The sequence below is a fragment of the Phytophthora parasitica genome (genome assembly GCF_000247585.1).
Source record: "Phytophthora parasitica INRA-310 unplaced genomic scaffold supercont2.17, whole genome shotgun sequence".
In the NCBI taxonomy this organism is placed as follows: domain Eukaryota; phylum Oomycota; class Peronosporomycetes; order Peronosporales; family Peronosporaceae; genus Phytophthora; species Phytophthora nicotianae.
In genome coordinates, this window is record NW_008649003.1 from 912,948 (window position 1) to 914,059 (window position 1,112).

The 1,112-nt window shown below is 50.4% G+C and overlaps 1 protein-coding gene across 2 annotated transcripts in view; it reads right to left on the reverse strand.

The window, feature by feature from the left end:
* The window catches only part of PPTG_22501, a gene marked incomplete at its 3' end in the record, with an annotated part of 22,027 nt that overhangs the window by 9,564 nt on the left and 11,351 nt on the right, over window positions 1-1,112 (reverse strand). For both annotated transcript variants that reach the window (XM_008904353.1, XM_008904354.1), the window contains exon 4: window positions 35-1,110. In XM_008904353.1, the coding sequence (XP_008902601.1) occupies window positions 35-1,110 (1,076 nt within the window). The remainder of the gene's footprint in view (window positions 1-34; window positions 1,111-1,112) is intronic.

Sequence of the window (1,112 nt, forward strand, 5' to 3'; positions counted from 1 at the left end):
TGAGCAATACGCTCCGTAATATCTTGGCCAATACCAACCATGCCCTTCACTTCGCCGTGCTCGTTGTATCGTGGTGTAGCGTTCAGCAAGATCTCCACACGCCGACCAGCCTTCGTGATAAGCGGGAACTCGAAATTCGCAGTCTCTACGCCTTCGAAAGCCTTCTCGAGAACACTACGCACGGGGATCTTGTACTCCTCTGAGATGAACTCGGCAACCAAATCCTTGCCTAACACATCCTCATTCGTGTACTGCATAATGTGCGCAGCCTTACGGTTCCAAATGTTCACACGACCGTTGATGTCCACACCAAAGATCGGAGCATTGGCCGTGTCAATCAAACGGCTGTACTCTTGTTCTTGAGCAATACGTTCCGTGATATCTTGACCAATACCAACCATACCCATAACCTCCCCACGCTCATTGTAGCGAGGTGTTGCATTCAGAAGGATTTCCACACGACGACCGGCCTTCGTGATCAACGGAAATTCAAAGTTCGCGGTTTCAATACCTTCAAAAGCCTTCTCCAACACGCTCCGCACAGGAACCTTGTATTCGTTCGAGATGAACTCCGCGACAAGGTCTTTACCCAACACATCCTCGTTCGTGTACTGCATGATATCGGCCGCCTTTCGATTCCAGATGTTCACATGACCGTTGATGTCCACACCGAAAATCGGAGCGTTCGCTGTGTCAATCAGTCGTGTGTACTCTTGCTCCTGAGCGATACGCTCCGTGATGTCCTGGCCGATGCCAACCATTCCCATCACTTCACCATGCTCATTGTAGCGCGGCGTGGCATTCAACAAAATTTCCACTCGCCGGCCGGCCTTCGTGATCAATGGGAACTCGAAGTTTGCTGTCTCCACACCTTCGAATGCTTTCTCCAGCACGCTACGAACGGGAACCTTATACTCCTTCGAGATGAACTCAGCCACCAAATCCTTACCAAGAACTTCCGCATTCATGTACTGGGTCGTTTCAGCAGCCTTACGGTTCCAGATATTCACACGACCATTGATATCGACACCAAAGATCGGGGCATTAGCAGTATCAATCAGGCGAGTGTACTCCTGTTCCTGAGCGATACGTTCAGTGATGTCTTGGCCGAT